This window comes from Cannabis sativa, chromosome X, assembly GCF_029168945.1.
Source record: "Cannabis sativa cultivar Pink pepper isolate KNU-18-1 chromosome X, ASM2916894v1, whole genome shotgun sequence".
Taxonomy (NCBI): domain Eukaryota; kingdom Viridiplantae; phylum Streptophyta; class Magnoliopsida; order Rosales; family Cannabaceae; genus Cannabis; species Cannabis sativa.
This window is the reverse complement of record NC_083610.1, coordinates 32,891,040-32,906,997: the sequence shown is the minus strand read 5'-3', so window position 1 is coordinate 32,906,997 and position 15,958 is coordinate 32,891,040. Positions and strand designations below refer to the sequence as shown.

General features: G+C 36.7%; 1 protein-coding gene across 2 annotated transcripts; it reads left to right on the top strand.

The window, feature by feature from the left end:
* Positions 1 to 12,500: 12,500 nt before the first annotated feature.
* LOC115712046 (probable inactive poly [ADP-ribose] polymerase SRO3) lies at positions 12,501 to 15,038 on the top strand. 2 transcript variants are annotated; one of them, XM_030640269.2, is made up of 5 exons: positions 12,671 to 13,132; positions 13,265 to 13,914; positions 14,010 to 14,251; positions 14,339 to 14,457; positions 14,591 to 15,038. In XM_030640269.2, exons 1-5 carry the CDS (start codon positions 12,884 to 12,886, stop codon positions 14,690 to 14,692), a joined length of 1,362 nt encoding a protein of 453 aa, XP_030496129.2. In that variant the 5' UTR covers positions 12,671 to 12,883; the 3' UTR covers positions 14,693 to 15,038. The 2 variants fall into 2 exon arrangements, with proteins under 2 accessions (XP_030496118.2, XP_030496129.2); XM_030640258.2 differs by having other exon boundaries at positions 12,501 to 13,914.
* The last annotated feature ends 920 nt before the right edge of the window (positions 15,039 to 15,958 follow it).

The window sequence follows — 15,958 nt, the reverse complement described above, 5'->3', positions numbered from 1 at the left end:
TCTTATTAATTACCATTTATTCGGTTATTTATTTCTTAACTTTTTAAATAATTTTATTTAATTATATAAACTTATAGATAGCTCTATAAATCAGAAACTAATTTCGATAAGATGACTCTCTATTTTCACTCTAATTTATATATTTTTTTCTTAAAGAAGCTTTACTGGTTATTTAAGTTTTAGTTTATAGTATCTACTGAAGATTATTTTTTACCATAAGTTTCGTAGTTTGTTTGTGTAAATTGTGATTTGTTTTGTATCTTGTGTAGTAGTATGTTTATGTGCTTAATTTATCTTGTTTGGTACCATATATGATAGTTTACCATATATGATAGTTATTTTAGATTTATACTAAGAATGACACAAGGTAGCAGTGACAAACTATCTGTTCTACAGATAACAAAGATAAATTTTTCTTCATAAAATAATATTTTGTTAACATTTAAATAAAAAGTTTCATTTAATTTAATATTACCAACTAGTGTGTTATTTAAATTTTATATCTTCTATATAGGTGTATTTCTATTTAACTCACTTGGACATCTTAAGATATAAGGACTTTTAAAAATAAGTTTTAGGAGCTTTTTTATTTTTACACTTCAAAACGGTTTTTTTTTTCATTTTTACGAAATTTTACATAGAAACTCCTATTGCAACTAGCACTGCAACCTAAATTACAACAAAAAATAGTATAGAAACCCCTATTGCAACTAGCGCTGCAACTACTTTAGAAATCCAAACCGTAAATTTGGAAAAAAAAAAGGTTAAAAAAATAGCATATGGGGTAATTCTCCTAAGTTTTATTACAATTTTATTTTAAAAAATTTACTATGTTATTAATTTATATGACATAATTTTAAAATTACTTATTTTAGCCCTTTTTGAAATTTATTTATTTATTTATGAAGTTACTAAATTTATTTATTTGGTATTTTTCGGTTTAGGTATCAACTTTTCAAGCATTTCTTATTGTTTTGGTTGGATTAAGATGGGCTCAAGGAAATCTCATAGTTATTCAGGCAGAAGTTGTCGCTCTATGGTTGCTTTGAATTGGTTGTTGGAATTTAATTTCCTCTCAATTATTTTGAGTCTGATTGTTTAGCCTTGATCCCTGCCTTCTTTTAAAAAATTTCTTTCTATAATGATTTATGCTCTCTATTAATTCTTTTTTTAGTAGGGAAATTTCATATTTTTCCCCTAATAAAATACCCCATATCAAAATTTAGACCCCTTTATTTTTTGTACAAATTGATTCCACTAATTTAAAAAGATTCCTAAAATACCCCTAAAATAAACTTTTCACTCACTCTCTCTGACTTTCCCTCTCTCTCTCTCTCTCTCTGACTTTCCCTCTCTCTCTCTCTTCACGAACTCACAAACCAGGCGAGCCATCACGAACCCATTTTTTCTCCGTCGAGCCATCACGAACCAGGCGAACCAAACCCATCTATGTCGACCCATCTCAACCATGAAACCAAAAAACCCACGAACTAAGCGAACCCAAACTCACGAACCAGGCGAACGCAAACCCAAATCGAGGTCTATCGATCTTCGACCCAAACCCACGGAAAACTACCGTCGCCACCACGAGCAGGAACTGTCGCCGCCACCACCGAATTCAGTCAAAGGTAAGGTTTTTTTTTTGAAAAAATATATTTTTCATAGATTTGGATGCCAATCATTCCATGTTGTTGAGATTAGTGGAATTTTTGTAGATTTTGTGCTCTTTCTTGTGATAGGTTGTATATGTTGGATATGTTTCAATGGTGTTTGTGTTTTTTACAGTGTTATCGATGCAATATCGATAGGATATCGATATATTTGGATGTCTGTTTGTGTGTTTGAACAATGTTGTCGACAGGTTGTCGATATAATGTCGACCAAACATGAAAGTAGTTTGACCATTAGATTTGTCTTTGTTGTTATGTAGTTTTGACCTGAAATGTCGACAATTTGTCGACGGTATGTCGATAAGTTGTCGACAATGAGTTGTAGTTGCTTCCTGTGATAGCTAAGTTTGATAATGTCGACCTCATGTCGACATGATGTCGACCTTTTGTCGACGATTTTGGTTTGCTACAAATTATGATCCATTTTTCTTGGAATATCGACAGCATGTCGACAGTATGTCATGTCGATAGTATGTCGATATGCTGTCGACAATGTTATTTTATTGCTTCTTGTGTGATAATGTCAACATTGTGTCGACAATTTCTCTTGCTGAATAAGTGTGATGATATTATTGAAATGTCGACAGCATGTCGACCAAATTATGTGGTTGCTAACTGTTTGATAATGTCGACAGAATATCGACATGATGTCGACGTTATGTCAACCATTTTTTAATTTTTTGGCAGTAATATTACTTTGTTATTTATTTTTTTCAAATTGGTCCCAGACTCATAATTCCAGCATCCGAGCATTTTACTGGTCGAGTGACTTATAGAGGCACCGGAACTTTTGCGAAAATCAAGTCTCGGTTTCAGGAGTTCAACTTGAATAACACGGCGAAGGAAAGTCATTTCGGCAACTTTTGGAATGTCATACCCCCGACATTCTCCTCGGTGTTATTTCACCAACTTATATTGCACAAGATGAAGGTTGATGCTCAGGAGGAGTTGAGGATGCAGTTTTACATTGGTCGGAAGGAGCTCAGATTCGGAGTGCTTGAGTTTGCACTCATTACAGGCCTAGACTTCTCCTTGGGGCCAACAGAAAAGGAGAAGGCTGCGCAGGTTGCTCGCTCAGGGTCAGACCGATTGATCAACAAATATTTCAATCGGTCTGGTAGTGTGAAGACAGAAGCACTCCAAGATAGGTTCACAAACTGTTAAAACCCGGAAGACTTGTACAAGCTTGACTTGTGCTTGTTTGTTGAGGAGTGCTTCTAGTTCGTGAGGCTAACGTGTTGATTACGCCTGACATACTTAGATTGTAGAAGATCTCAAGTTCTTCTTCCGGATTCCTCGGGGGAAGCACTCATTCCAGACTTATGTACTCGCTTCAAAAGGACATGTTGAAACAGAAGGCCAACTATGAGAAGAAGCTGAGTTCGGATGTTCAGCATGAGTGCAAATACACAGCTTATGGCTTCGCACCTCCAGTACAATATTGGGCGTATGAGGTTTAGAGGTTGGGAAGAGGTATGGCACGAATCATGGGATTCGGTTTCCCAGGATGCTTAGCTGGACGAGCAAGGGTGATATAGGGAAGAAAGAAGTCAGTGCATTATTTTCTAGACGGGTATGAGTTTCACTTATGTTTAAAGTAATTATTTAACATAAATACTTATATTAAATGCTAAATCGTTTTACTCTGATATTTTTTGAACCTTAAACAGAATCTTGAAGTGGTGAAGGGGCTACTTCCACGAACAGAAGAGGAGGCATTTGTGAGGACCATCTCTTACGATGGTGTGGAAAACTTGGTTGATGATGGTGTGGATGACACAGAGGCTGAGGCAGATACTCAGGTGTCAGAGACTCAGGTACCAGAAACTCAGGTACCAATTTTTGGATTTTTTTTTTATGATTGTATAACTTGATTGTTTTTTTCTTTTTGTGCTGTGATATTTGTTACATTGTGGTATTACCGTATGCTTACCGTATTTTTTTGGTATATATTTTTTCAGGCCACTGGTTCAGACCCTCAGCCCAGTGCACCATCTTCATCAGGCGTTTGTGGTGTCGAGTACAGTGAATTAGTGGCGAGGTTGGGTAGGATCGAGGCTGACTAGAAGGGTATGTACGCTTGTCATGCCGAGCTGAAGATGGCATATGAGCCCAGCCATGTAGAGTTGAAGGCTGGTCAGAACGTAATTATGGAGCAGCTCAGAAATATATTGGCCATGTTGAATCGTCCGCCAACGACAGTTTCAGCACCAGAGGCCCTAGCAGATCCATCTACCCCACTGCCAGCTGCATTACCCCCACTACAAGAGGAGGAGGTCTTTCCTGATGGGTATGATCCTTATGAGGGAGCTCCAGCTACTCCTATCAGTGCATGTGTTATCTGTATACCAGACAGTGAGTCTCAGGGTGAAATTTTGGCGATAGAGGCACAACCTGCAGGGGTTAAGAGTCGGAAGAGGAAGAGAAATCCCCTTGTATGGTTCCGTGACTACACTGAGATGAAGAAGAAACAGAGACCTTCTTCGATATTTGATCCCCTGGCGCCACCAGATGAGCGATTGTTGGATACTTTCCGAAAGTGGTGTTCTGGACTCATTTCAACCACCCGCTTCGGGATTTGAAAAGTGGTGATTACGGTCCATCGTTCTTTTGGAAGCTGTTGACACTACAGGAATTGCTTACAGATGACGTACGTAAACTAATTTATAATTTTACTTTACTTTACAACTAATCTACAATTAATATATTTTGTTGTCTAACTGCTTTCTCTAACCTTTATATGCAGCATATAGATGTAGCAGTCCATATGCTGAGGAGGCGACGCGCCAACTATCCACTGACATTTCCTCAGAAGGGTATCATTCTCTCTACATTCGTTACCAGCATGATCACCAGCTCATGGACGAATCACAAGGGTCATAGGAGAAACTTTGTGTGGGAAGATTATATCCTGGAGTACTGCAGAGGTGTTCATCAAGTATTGTTTTAGTAAGATTTTAAATGTTGAACTATGATTATAAGTTTATTATGGTTTGTTAATTGTTTAGATTTTCTCCATAATTACAGACCCAGTTCTTTCCGAGATGGAGGGGTAATGAGTTCATTTACTTCATTTTGCATCTTCCCGACCATAGGCACTGGGTCATAGTTGAAGTTGACATAGAGCTGTGGAAAATTAATGTGTACGACTGTGATTCCAGCATTTGTCATTGGACCGCCATGGCACCCATCTTGAAGATTTGGAAAGAACTGTTGCCCTCACTAATCCATGCATCCAGGGATTTTCCACTTAATAACCAGATCATGGCGTTAACTAATAAGGAGATCATCGTGCTTCTGAATATGCATGCGAGTCGAGCCACTCACGACTTAGCTCCGAAGGCAACAATCAGGTACATAGCGATAAAAAAGTACTATAGTATTAAGATATGATTTACATTGTACTAACTTTATATTTTATGTTGCATTTAGTGGTGATTGTGGCGTTTATTACATTGAGTATGTGAAGCATCTCATGATGCGACGTGAATTAACTGATGTCACGCAAGGCCGGATCAAGTTGTTTCGTGAACGGTGGTGTGTTGATTTGTTTTACCAGAATGTCGGCTGATTATATGTGTATGTTTTTTGTAATTAAAAATACAGTTATATATTCTGTTTACTTAAAAATATTTTTTTGGTATTTAGTCTTGTAAAGTCTAACAGTGTCTCAGTTCTTCATAATAGATTTAACATACTTATTCTTAGTCTTGTAAAAATATTTAACATTGTCTTTGATTCACAACAAAAAATTATCAACCTCAACCTTATTTTAAAGCAGTTTTGAATAAGAAATACAAAACATGTTATTACAGCCAATAAGTATACTACGCCTCAAATGCGGGCTTTGCATGTTGCTCTGTTGTGGCCTGAACTGCCACAGCGGCTACAGTTTTGAGGTACATATCCTTTTTTATCACCAGACGGGAAACGGTTCTCCCGTCTTCTTCCAGCGTTGCTTTTCCTTAGACGACCTATTGGCTTCTTTTCCACAGGTACCCCAACTTTCATATTCTTAATGTGTTCTGGGAGAACCCAATCATCCTCGTCACCAGCAAGATTGATGGTATCATCGTAAATCTTCCTCCACGTTTCTTTCGAATAATAAGGTGAGCAAAGCGTGTACACACTTGTATTCGTCTTCAATGCCGCGGCACATTCATGAAGGCAAGGGAGTTTCAATAACGTAAACACGCCGTAAGTGCATGTTCTTTCAACTAGGTTCACATCACCACCTCTTTCACCGTTAGGTCCCCTAACAACGTTATACAAATTGGCTCCATTTCGTTGGACGCGCCTGTACCTTGCATTTTCATGAATTTTCGCCAAGTTTTTTTCAAAGAGCGTGGCCAAAGGGGTTGTACATTTGTCAGCATTTTCGAGGTGATCAGCGAACCACGATTGCAGTGTGAACCTGATAAATTAAACCAAAGTAGTTATTGGATATTTCCTAAACTCTTCTGTAACACTGTTGAAGCTTTCGGCAGCGTTGCTGGTCATGATGTTGTATCTATCGCCCAAACAATAAGGGTGAGCCCACTTCTCAAACCCTATACTCTCAACATATGCAGTAATGGCCGGATTCATCTTTCTAAGCTTCTTGAACTCTCTATCACATTCAGTTTTCGACCATGAGTAAGCAACATTATATATTTGGTTGCGAAAAGCATCAGTCTTGAACTTGGCATTCACGTTCATAATAATGTGGTGATAGCATGCACAGTGGATTGCTTCGGGGAAAACGAGTTCAACAGCATGATCAATGCTTTGATGCCTATCTGACACAAACACTAAGTTCTCAACCACGCCAATTGCTACCCTCAACTTCTGTAAGAAATACATCCAAGAGTCGTTATTCTCACTGTCAACGATACCATAAGCAACCGGCAACAATTGGTTGTTCGCATTGTATGCCACAGCAACTAACATTATACCGTCGTACTTCGTCTTCAAGGTGCCATCGATACTCAAAATAGGACGATAAGAAAGAAAAGCCCCTTCTACATGCACCGAGTGATATAAAACAGTACTTAAACCGCTCATCCTCTAAATACAAGTCAGTAATGGTACCTGGATTCTTCTGCTATAGCGTGTACAAGTATCCAGGAAGCTTCATGTATGAAAACTCAGGCGTACCCCTAGCATACGTAAGTCTTATCTCCCTGCACCTCCACGCCTTCACATAACTCATCTGGATACCATTGTTGTCAAGCATGTCCCTCTGTATGTCTTTAGCCTTGTACTTACTTCCATCTTGGGTGTACTTCCCCTTAATAAGGTGGCCAACCACCCATGGTGCTGCTTGATGGTGATCTGAACGTCTCGCATTCAGGTTACATGTGTGTTCGTTGTGAAATACAATGACCTCGAAGTTCTCAGAATGCATCTTCTCCCCCCCCCCCCTCAATCTCCATTTACAATTTGGAGCCTTGCATGTTACGTACAACACATTAGGGGATGACTTCTTCACCATCCACTCAAAATTGTTATTAAGTGCAAACCTACCTACTACTTGTCTTACTTCTTCCTTGTTTTCATAAAAATTACCAAGCTCTATCACCCCTGCTTCCTTACTTTGTAAACAAGTAGTTAGCTCATGATTTTCCATTATATCTTCCTTTGTCCACATAGGAGCTTTGAACTTGGTACAAACTTCAAAAGAGGAGAACGTTGAGAAGGTTGCATGACGAGAAGGAGCATATGTTGGACTTATATTTTACCAGGATCTTAGATCTACTCACAAGTATGTTGATTTAACAACCTAAATACGAACTTCGAAAACGATAAATAAAAACACATAAAGTTAAGAAACCTTACAGTGATGGCAGCGGAATTAAGTGTCTCCTTCCATTCAGATCTCTAACCCTTGATTCCTGTCTGTAGCAGAGTATAATCAAGATCTGAGCCCGAATGTCCTTCAGTTGGATGTGATCCTTCACAGTCTTCCAATCTACGATTGAGGTACTGTATGCTGTGTGTGGGCACTTCTCTCTCACAAGGAATTCGAAATTCACTCTCTTTTTCTCTCTTGATTTCGTGTGATACAATATGGCATGAAGATCAAAGCATTCAAAGGCTTACCAAGAGTAGAGAGGGGGCGGCTTTATATAGGAAAAGGGAAGAGCTCAACTTTCCAAATAAACAGTTTCTTCTTTTACTGTGTAATTGATTAATTGCCTTATTTTGTGTGATCCACCACTTTCCTATTATTGCTAGGCTTTGATTAGCAATTACATGGCAATTAAAATTGAAAATAATAATTGGGAAACATGCAAAGAGGTGGCCGGCCATGGTGTAATATGGGTCTCACTTGGATTTTGCAGTTTCCTCAATTTTATTTCTATTTCTCCAAAAATGTCACTTTTCCAATTCTAACCATTTAAATGCCAAAACTAATTATTTAATAACTAAAATAGATTATTAAATAATATTTTCATTTAATATAATTATTAATTAGACATACAAAGTCTCTTAATTAATAATTAAACCTAGAAACCCTTTTATTTACAATTTCATCCTTAAACAGTGAGAATTCACAAATTAGACATAGTCTAACTTTTAGAATTATAATTGATTAATCATGAATCAATTATAGAGTCTTACAAATAGTATAGTCTCAACTAGAATGGGGACCCTGGATCTATATTGCTTAGCTTCCAATAAGTTGAACCGATTACCAAGTAAATCCCTAAATTATTAATTCCTTGTTGAATCCACTCTTAGAACTTGGAATTGCACTCTCAGACTTATATAGAGCATACTATATGTTTCACGATATACATATGCTATCTTATTTAACCATTGTTATAATCTTAATGTGATTAAAAGATCCTCTATATAGATGATTTACATCGAGATGGGACAAATTTACCGTTTACACCCCTCAATGTATTTTGCCCCTTAAAACACTTAGTTACCTGTAAATGATGTTTTAGTGATCTAATATATAGTCACTGAAACAAGAGCTCATCCATTTACTTCTATTTAACTAAGCTCGAAGGGAATCATCACTTGACTTCTATACACCAGTAGAAGCTATAGATTCCATATTTATGTTCAGCACTCCCACTCAGTTATGCTATCATGTTCCCAAAATATATGTATCACCCTGACCCAAAAGTAGGCTTAACTAATAAATCAAAGAACATGAATAGCACTCCTGAGATTGAGCCTAAGCATATCAGGATTTAGATTCTCTTAATCTAAGATCAACTTCTGATATTGACTTGGAAAGATACAACGGTAAGTTTATAATATCTTATCTAAGTACAATATCGGTCCACTCCAATGTATACTCCATACATTCGAAACTAGTATACTTTACCAATGTCCTGGAAAGAACATAACACTTACTACAAGTGCAAGTATACTTCATCGCTGATTATCACATCAGTGTAAATCCAAAACACTGATGAACAGGGACTAAGTCTTTTGAATCATATAATCACAATCACATTCCACTGTATTGACAATACTGCAATTGTGAATGAATATATGTTCTGGATTTAATTGATTTTGTGCATATATTAAATATATATATTAAACCATAAACATGTAAAATACATGTTAACATAAATCACTTCAAAATTCTAAATTAATAACTAATCAGATTGTAATGGGTTTTCTTTAGGACACAAAATCCAACAGCATGTTCTTCAATTCTGCCTTGTCGACTACTGCTAGTTCCAGGTGTAGTACGATTTTCATTACGGGGTTATCGTTCTTGCAGTGTACCATGGTTGCACGGTACACACTCTAACCTCAAGTAAGGTCCCGCTACGGCTTCATTGACTGCCAAATCATGTTCATCGTTCATATTCAAGTAAGGTCCCGCTACTGCTAGTTCCAGGTCACGAATAATGGCATAAACTCTGTATTTGACATTGTTTCCCTCATCTCTAAGAACGTTCTCAGTTGGCGTTCTTTCTTAATAACCTCTGGCAGAACCATTTGTCCCTTCATGTACAAGGAACAAATCTCCAACTTTAAATCATACGCCAAAGGATCAACCTCCAACTCTTCATATAAAATTTGGCGCATTTGTTGTAGGGTGTTGTGTCAGTTGTAACTGTCAACGTCAAGTTGTCTTCTACTTTGTAAACCCAATTATAACCCTCAACACACCAAACACCATCGTACGATACAACAAGAAACACTGTTGATCCTGCAATTTCAAACAAAACAAGGTGAGTACAGGAAAAAATACCAAAAAATAACAAATATCGACATCCCATCGATATCCATCGACATTATGTCGATAAAAACAACAGAAAGTTCGACAGTTTCCATCAAAAAATAATCGACATACTATCGACATTATGTCGATAACATTATCAATCATGAGGGTGGCAGTCCTCATCGATATATAATCGAGACACCATCGACATACTATCGACATAGACTCCACAATGCAATTCGCATGTCAGACACGTGTACAATGGTAATTAAACCATTCAACTATCGACAAGCTATCGACATTGTATTGATATTCACTCGACAAATACACATTGCATGCGTTTCATTTGTACGGTTACACATTTAATGTTAATAAATTTTACCTACGTTCCCAACAACTCTTTCCAACCGCCACATTGCATGTAAGACACGTGTATTATCGATAAGCTATCGACATAACGTCGACATCATATCGAAAAATATGTATGCCTTTTTCATTTGTTTATCATGTTGTCGACAAATTATCGACATAGTATCGATATTGTGTCGACAAATACACACTTTATGCGTTGCACCTGTACAATTACACATTTAATGGCCATTAATTTTTCATACATTCCAAACATGTATACTGCTCTATAAAAGCAGATCCCTTTCTAATTCATAAGTGCTCTTGTCTTCTACTTCTCTCTAACAAATAAAAATTAAAGGTAAATTTCTCTTATTCTTAAGAGCTCAAGCAGGAGGATGATGGCATAATTACTCCTCAAATGCAGAAAGTTCTAGACGCCGATAGAGCTTTTGAAACGAAATCTGAACGAGTTAAGGTTGATACAACTTGAAGCACAATTTAGCAAAACTGGTGTATGGCCGGCTCCATCACTAGGGTTCCCCGAAGGATGTCGTCGTTACAAATTAGGCATCTTTAATGGTAAGCGTGGATCTTTATGCAAGTATTGCAAGTCTCACCCACAAGCCAAACAATTTTAATTTATTAGTTTATGGTTTGTGGTGAGTTTTATTTAATGTTTGTTTTTTTTTATGAACTTTTATGTTTTATTTTAATGTTATTTTATGTTTTATGTTTTGTGTTATTTTATGTTTGAATGAACTTTGATGTTATTTTATGTTTTATGGTTTTTTTTCAATTTTTGAGTTCAAAATCGACAATACATCGACATTGCATCGATATATCGTTGACATTATTGGTCGACTTAATGTCGACATACTATTGACAAAATGTCGACAGCTTCTCAAATAACTTATGCATGTTAATTTGTTTTTTCATTGACATGCTATCGACAACATGTCGATAATGGTCATCACTGACCTTTCTTGGCAGACTATCGACATAGCATCGATATTCTATCGATAAAGCATCGATAACATCTAGAAAACCCAGATTTTGACAGAAAACCAGATCTACCAGATCTCAACCATTTCAGACCAAAAAACACAAGTTCCAACAAATACGACACATATAACGAAAGCAAACTACATAAGGTCTAACAAAATGCTTAAAACACAACTTACTCATTATAATGGTGTAAGATTCTTGAGTGATATTGGGGTGTGCTCCGGTTTTCCACCAACGCCCACCGAGAAACAACCATTCAACACGGAAGAGAGAGAGAGGGACGAGAGAGAGGGACGAGAGAGTGGGACGAGAAAGAGGGAAGTTTTTGGGAAGTTTTTTCAGTTTTTTCTAGAGAGAGAGTGGTGCACGAGAGAGAGGGAAGAGAGAGGGAAGTTGTTTTCAGTTTTTAACAATTTTATTTTTTTTTAAAAAAAAATGGTAAAATGGGAAGTTCATGTAATCAATAGAATTAATTTGTACAAATTAGTGGAGGGTATAAATTTTGATATGGGGTATTTTATTAAGGGCAAATTATAAAATTTCCCTTTTAGTATACTGTTTAATTTTTCTAAGGCGTCCTTTATTCATACAAATCATTCGACCAATATGGCTACACATAAATTAGTTCTGCACACACTTAAGGTGAATGGTGAGCTAATTTGGATGGAGGATTTTCCATCTCTTTTTTATGATGTACTCAATGCTGATTTTTTTTCAATGAAATTTTGTTCATTGTTAAAAATAAAAAAAATAAAAAACACTTGGTAAGTTTCAATATTTGTGGGGTCCTCTCTTTCTATGTCTTTCGATTTCTGAATAAGCAATCTTAAGAGCATTGTTATTGGGCACTAGTGATGTCTAATACCTTCTATAGGTAGAGCTCCACGATTGGTTAGGGATATTATCTAATAATTATCTTCTTAAGTTACATGGGACCAATATTTTTTTACACTAATAATAATATGACACCGAAAAAAATACTAAGTGATAGTAATATATTTTAGCAATTTTCCAATCTTAATCAACATGGTTTCAAACAAATACTCGTCTAGAAAAGATAAAGCATGAACTATACAATTCTTTCTTTAACATATTCTTCTTGAGCAAGAAAACGTCTAAATCTAATAAATAATCAAACCCACACGAAAAATAAAATCATTTATCATTAAACAAAGACTTTTATTCCTTTTCCAAAAAAAGAAAACAAAGACTTTTACTTTTATTTAATTATTTTTTTATGAACAAGAAAGTCAATAATATAAAAGAAAATATATTTATTCACAACATTTCTTTAGGCCTTTAATAAAAAAAACACATTTCTTTGGCCCGAAGAAAAAAGATGATTCTATTCCATTACATAACTCGTAATTGAGTTAGCTAACTTAGCCCACAAGTCACTAACACCACACCGCCGGAGGATACCTAATCGCCGTTGACCCAAAAATTTTGTACAGAAAAAGGTAACATCTGAAATGACTAACATACCCCTATACAGATTTACTTGCCGACGTTGATTTAGCCGAAAGAGTATAGGGCTATATAAGTAATTTCGGTTCTACGATGGGTATCTCCATGAACTCCATAAAGCCGACTTCACGAGCATTCGAATATTTTGATTCTCTCAGTTCATTTAAGCTTCCCTCGGCTGCATTTGACTTTGAACTGTAGAATCCATATATCAATGGCTTCATATACTGCAAGCCCAAATTTTGTAGCTTCCAAAGCCATCAAATCTATCAAATTTCGTGCTCCCAAGAGCTCTTCATCATCATCATCATCATCATCGTCATCATCATCATCGTCATCATCGCCGCCAAGGAATGTAAAGCTTTATAATCGAACGATTGATTCTTTCTCAGCTCGGTTACTGCTTCAGAACCATGCTAATTTCAAGCTCAGTGGAGCTCCTGTTCGATTTATGTTCTACAAGGTTGGGATGTGGATTGATTTTTCTAGAGAAATTGTGGCTTCTCTTTGTTCGTGCTTTCTAGACCGGACTTCGGCGATTGATATGGTGATTGAAGGGTCAAATTACCATTTTGATTTTCTCGGTATGTTGCAGATTCATTTGGGGGCTGGGAATCAGAGATCGATTGCTTGGATTGATGAGCAAGGTAAGTGTTTCTTCCCTAAACAATTTATCGGAGATGAATTTGAGATCTACGATGTAGAGAATGCGAATGTAGAAATTGAGATCGAAGTCAAAGGGAGTTTGGAGCCGAAATTGGGTAAAAGGATGAGAGAAGAAGAGAAGATGGTGGAACATCAGGAGGAGGAGGATAAGGAAGTGAGTTCTTCGTATAGGCATGGAGTAATGCCAAAACGGCATTGTATTAAGGATTCCAAGCTGGAAAATCCTCGATGGCCGAACACGAAATTGCTGAGAGAAGAAGAGAACGCTTATACGATTGTCAGGAGCATATTTCTGCGTGGGATTAGGAAGATTCATCCCGGTGCTATCATCGCCACGATTCATCAGTGCTCGCGCATGCGGCCATTGGAGAAAGCTCATCGCGAAATTTTTTCAAAGCAAATTGAAATTACTAAGGCTGCTCGGGGGACATCGAATATGGTTTATGCCTGGTTTGGGGGATCAGCACAAGCCATTGCAGGCGTTTTGGCACATGGGTTTAGTGTGGCTGGAAAGCTTTCTGGCTCCGATGCTAACGCGGCCGGTGTCCGTCTCTCCCCCTTGGCCAATCCTTTTAGAAGGTGATTACGTTGTTCCTTTTCAGTTTGTTTTTGCTTTTATTGCATACTTTGTTATATTATCAATGTAATTCTGACGGTTGTGAGTGGTGGTTCAGTGCTATGCAATCGAAGGCGGACGATAATGGCGAAAAACATATGATACTTTGCCGAGTTATATTGGGTAACGTTGAAAAAGTTGAGGCAAGTTCCCAACAATATTATCCATCTAGTTCAGAGTTCGATACTGGGGCTGATGATCCCACGAATCCCAACTGGTATGTCGTATGGTCCACCAATATTAGCAGGCACATTCTTCCGGATTGTGTTGTGAGCTTCAAATCTTCTGCAAACAAACAAGGTATGATAAGCCCCCTTGTTTATTTTCGTATACATTGTTGCCTTAATTACTGTCTACTGAAACCTGTTTTCTGTTCTTATCTCTCAGCTGATCTGGGAGGGTTTGCACTAACTAAGTACACATTTGCTGAACTGTTTAGTAAGATAAAGTGTTCCCTTCCTCCGGTGAAAGTTCAGGAATGTATAACTTTGTACAATTCACTAAAGGTAACAGCCTTCCAGTTTGGTCAACGTGTTGATTCATTATCTTTGATATGTAAATGTTTGATCTGGAAATAGCATAGAAATATCAAACTTAGAATCGAAATATTTTTTCGCCCTTGTTTGTGCCTTATTACAGGATGGAAAAATTTCAAAAGACATTTTCATCAAGCAGTTCCGGTTGGTTGCTGGAGAGAAGGTTCTATTATCTGCAATTAGGGAGATTTGTGGCTCAGAATGAGGTTGATTTGAGATTTAAATACGTCCATCTTAGTATAGCCAATCAATATTAACCAATGTAATGTCCTCCTACTACGTTAGAACTAGGATTTAGATAGAAAGGGCTACAGTAAACTGAATAGCAAAATTTGTTTCTTCCTTGGATTCTCCATGCTACAAAATTGTGGCACCAAGTTCATTCTTTTAGCGTTCATTTTAAAGTCAATGGTCTGAGTTGGCATATCCATACTTAGACTATGTTGAAGGGTATACCGGTACAATACAAGGAATCGTTTTATGTACACAGATATCAATATACACGATCATGTTTCTTATTAAATTTAATGGTGGCTGCCATATTAATATCACTATCTGATCTTTGTTTTTTCTTCCCTTGCACAAGGTCCTTAGAATGGATATTATTTGTTGGAACTCGATATTTGAAGTTCCAACAAATGATTTTAAAAAACAACAGTGTTGTGTAGTTTGATATATGTATTTACTCTCGTCTTTTGTGGCACAGAAAAAAGAAAAGAATAAGGAAAAGCCTGGAATCCCTTTCTAATTTTGTATAACATGAGACCTTTCCACATACTTAGCCATGTATATCCTAGTCAACATACATCAATTATAGGAGAACAATTTCCTAACAACTTACATTGAAGGAAGCTTTTACATTAACAGATGCTATTCTGGGTTGTAATTGAAGGTATTTTTGCATGATTGCATCCTAACCTAACCTAATCCTATCTTTGTTTAACAAGTGAACATTCCTCTAAAAAGTTGTGCTTAGTGCTTTAGAAATCAAACTAGTTGTCCACTATTCATGCTACTTTTACGTTTGTTTTCTATAGATGCCGTCCCTGCTAGGTGTGCACTTTATATCTTGTGTGAATCTCATTCCTAAAACTTTCCCTCAGTTTGATTCCGATGTTCATTTTAAAGAATGAACTAGGAAAGTCAGTGTTATGAGTCTTCTTAAGGGGAATCTTTTTATTATCCTGGACTTGTTATATTCTTATGCTAGGAATTGAATATGTAAAATAGATGCTGTATATTTGAGTACATTGTATCGCTCTTCTATTTCATTACTCTGTTTTCCCTTTTTATCTTATTTTTCGTCCTCAACAATGACAGAGTTTGGTAGGAGTCCTGTCCTGTCATTTATCGATGTGTATTTATTTTGGGTTTTGATTTTCATATCAATGCTATTCTGTGTTTAGGTTTCATTATGTTACATTACATGCAATTGTTTCATTTTTCTAATTTTTCTTTTGGGCACCCCTCA

What these genes read in the sequence shown, in the direction of transcription:
- LOC115712046 (XM_030640258.2), top strand. Translation starts at nt 12,884, where the DNA reads ATGGCTTCATATACTGCAAGCCCAAATTTTGTAGCTTCCAAAGCCATC. An exon ending in TTGGCCAATCCTTTTAGAAG is followed by an intron (nt 13,915 to 14,009) that starts GTGATTACGTTG and finishes GTGGTGGTTCAG; the next exon opens with TGCTATGCAATCGAAGGCGG. An exon ending in ATCTTCTGCAAACAAACAAG is followed by an intron (nt 14,252 to 14,338) that starts GTATGATAAGCC and finishes CTTATCTCTCAG; the next exon opens with CTGATCTGGGAGGGTTTGCA.